Raw genomic sequence first — 3,285 nt, 5'->3', positions numbered from 1 at the left:
TTAAGCGGCAGAAAGATTATATGGCGCCCCATTGCACAAAAGTCTACTGATGCTACATGTCTTGGTCATTCAATTTCTGGGAAATTTCTTGGTAGAATTGAGGAAGATTTGCAAGTTGTATCTTTCTTAATAGAAGCTCCACATCAGAAGTCATGAAGGACATCTCCCAAGACCCTTTCTGGAAGGGCCTTGCAAGGGCAGGGGGGTGGGGGTCTCATTAATTTCTTAGACTAAGGAGGGCAGTGAGCACAGCTCTTCACACTGGTCCTACAAAAATGGAAGAAACAGCCAACTCCATGGAGTCCGTCCCTTCTCCTAGGGGCCACCTGTCAATGACAGTGCTAGAAACCCAGGATTCCACAGAGACCTCTCTTCTGAACTGTGAGGTCCCAGCACCCAGAACTGGCCGTGACACTGTGATAGTATATCACAAATGTGAGCCAGGGGAACGGGATGTTAGAGAGTCAGGAATTCTGACTGAGGAAGGTGTGGAAGGGGTGGAAATTTCGTTGGCATTATTTACAGATTAGCCCAGCCTAGAATCTGCCTTCTCAGTGGAGAGGGCCCAAGGCATTCTGGAGGACGAGTTGCTGACCCAGAGAAGGGTGTCAGTAGCCAGATGCTACCACTAACCAAAACACGAACATGGGCAAATGGAGCAGAGTCCCAGCTCTGGCGGCTGGGTCATGCTTCGGAACAGCCCTTCATCCCCTCCTCGCCCCCGGCCTCCCAACCTAAACACCACTGCTTTTGAACACCTATGACATTTCACATTAGAAGATGGTCTTGGTAGCGAGGGGAGGGGAAAGCCGGTGATCTCCCAGAGTCCCCATCTGAGGTCTAACTGAGCCGCCTCTGGCTTTGGGACAGCAAATCTAAGTACATTTTGGACCTCAGGAACCTGGGGTAAGAGTCTTTCTCCATGAGGCTGTGTACTTTCCCCTGGGCTTGGTCGAAGCAGGTCAAAGATGGCTCTTGCATGTTCTTCCTCGTGGCTTCTCGAGTCTGGAAGTCTATGTTTACCTGGAGACACAAACAGAGAGCATGGTCACAGGCTCTCAAGGGCCAAAGTGCCTGGCGGCTGGTCCTAGCCACGTAATAACCAGTGACAGCATCTTATATATGTATGGTTATTGCTGCTTTTCAAACTGCTTTCATAGAGGTCATCCCTTTCGATCCTAGAAAGAATCCTATGAGGTCTGAAGACCAGATATTCCTCATCTCAATTTATAGATAAGAACACTGAAGAAAAAAGACACTAAAAAGCTGGTCTGAAATAATATGAAAAGTTAGTAACAAGGCCAAGGCAAAACCCCAATTCACTTAACTCTTAATCCAGAGGCCTTCACAATGTCAAACAAAGAGTTAAACTCGAAACAGGTATGAATGCAGGTTACCTGAAGTAAGCTCGCCCTCTTGCCTTTTCTTAAATACTAAGAAAACAAATGCCCCAGGAAGAAACACCATGGTTAGAATGCTCATCTGTGCTCCAAGCAGCATTAAAAGAAGCCCACAGCACCCTGGCCACTGGCCAAAGACCTCCTGTGGCCCAAGTCAAAGCATCATTGAAGAGTTCTAGGTATGAAATGCACCTAAACTCGCAGATAGCCAAAGTTTTATAGCCGATACTTTTCTTCCATAAAACCGTCCCAAGTAAAATTTTTGTTTTATATCTCAGAACGGCAGTACATAAAAATTTATTTTCTTATTATAAGTTATCATAAAATAATATAAATGATTATAATTATTCACTAATAAGCAGTGACAAATATTCCATAGGTGCTTTATCCCTAATACTCAGAGTAGTCTTGAAAGGTAGGTGATGTTATACCCTTTTACATCTGGGAAGATGTGATTCAGAGAAGTTAGGTAACTTGACCAAGATCACACAGCTAGTAAGTGGTGGAGCCGAGATTGGAACAAGAATTCAAAGTGGGTGCTCGTTCCATTAAAGCCATGTTGCCTCCCACTAGGAAACTAGCACGGATTCAGTGGCGTCTACCCTTGCAGAATCTCTATAGAAACAGAGCTCCCACAGGCATATGTTCAATGGACAGACAGCTAAAACACTCCTGATAGAGCTCTTTTTATACCAGCCCTCGACTCTGCCCCTTCAAACGATCCCTTTTTCATCGAGAGCCATCAGAGCAAGGAGGCTCAGTTCAGAAGAAAGTCCCCATGGAGCCTGGCTCAGACCCCCACCAGGAAGGAGATGTGAGCCAGGAGCCATGGATAAGGGTGGGGCAAGATGCCCGCTACCGCCAACACACCTCCCTCGGAGCCTGCACATCCACAAACTCCTCAAAGATCCTATGAGCCTTGGAGACCAGTTTTGCAGTTGACCTGGTCTTCTTGAACTCCTCGCAGGCCAACCAGAATTCCAGGTTCTCCTCGCTGAACTCCGTCTTCAAAAAGGCGCGGAACGCAGCCACCCCATCTGTGGATGTGGAGGGAGGTGGGGAAGAAGAGACACAGGAAGAAGCTTAAGCTCAGGAACTGCAGAAGAAAGAGAGGAAGGGAGTCATCACGGGAGAGGGGCCCTGACTGTCTAGCCCCGAGTGCCCCTCCATATCCTCCTGGGGACTTTCTCTTGGACACTTCAGTGGTCACTGCCTGGCCCCTAATGCAGAGTTGGCTGTCCCTTGGGTCTCCTGGTGAGTCTGTGTTTCTAATTAGACTGAAGTAATGCATACAATCCATTCCTTACCATAATCCAAGTCAACCACCCTGAAAACAATCCAATCTGTTGTTATAAGACAAACTAGAGAGAGGTGTGAATTCCTCAGGGCAAATTCTCCACTAGGACCAGAATAATGTCTGAAAGTAAACACGTACTGAAATGCAGCTGGAAACACCATTCTAGCCCATGGATGCGGTTCCCAGCCTCTTCTAAAACACCTTTGAGGCCCCGTATTTTGATGGTTAATTCCATCGATAATTTATTTTAAAAGATCTTGCCTACCAAATTATATGTTTTAATTAAGATTAATTATAACTTTGTACTCAATGACTTAATAATTAATCTACCCTTTCATTTTTATTAATCATGCATATTGCCAAACATAGCCTCCAATCAGAGTAAGATGAGCAGGGTTACCACCTGGACATAACATTCATTGATAACCTATGCATTCGATGAGAGGTTGGGGGAGGGGTTCAGCAAGGTGGCCCCTGAGTGGTGGCCGGTCCACATGTGACAAGAGCCATGGATACTATCAGTGGACGCAGGGAGGACCTGAGGACCACAAGCCAGAGGCCCTCCCCTGCTGTAGTCAGGGAGCGTAA

At 46.6% G+C, this 3,285-nt stretch overlaps 1 protein-coding gene across 3 annotated transcripts in view; it reads right to left on the bottom strand.

Annotated features, from left to right (window-relative positions):
• Positions 1-596: 596 nt before the first annotated feature.
• Positions 597-3,285, bottom strand: part of RGS8 (regulator of G protein signaling 8) — a 22,213-nt gene continuing 19,524 nt past the window's right edge. The window contains exons 6-7 of one of the 3 annotated variants that reach the window (XM_006907760.1): positions 2,271-2,437; positions 597-1,023 (exon numbers count right to left, since the gene is read on the bottom strand). In XM_006907760.1, the coding sequence (XP_006907822.1) occupies positions 841-1,023; positions 2,271-2,437 (350 nt within the window). In that variant the 3' untranslated portion in view covers positions 597-840. The remainder of the gene's footprint in view (positions 1,024-2,270; positions 2,438-3,285) is intronic. The other 2 variants (XM_006907759.2, XM_006907758.2) reach the window with 2 other exon arrangements.

This window comes from Pteropus alecto, unplaced genomic scaffold (genome assembly GCF_000325575.1).
Source record: "Pteropus alecto unplaced genomic scaffold, ASM32557v1 scaffold101, whole genome shotgun sequence".
Classification (NCBI taxonomy): Eukaryota; Metazoa; Chordata; class Mammalia; order Chiroptera; family Pteropodidae; genus Pteropus; species Pteropus alecto.
This window is presented reverse-complemented; position numbering and strand designations above follow the sequence as displayed.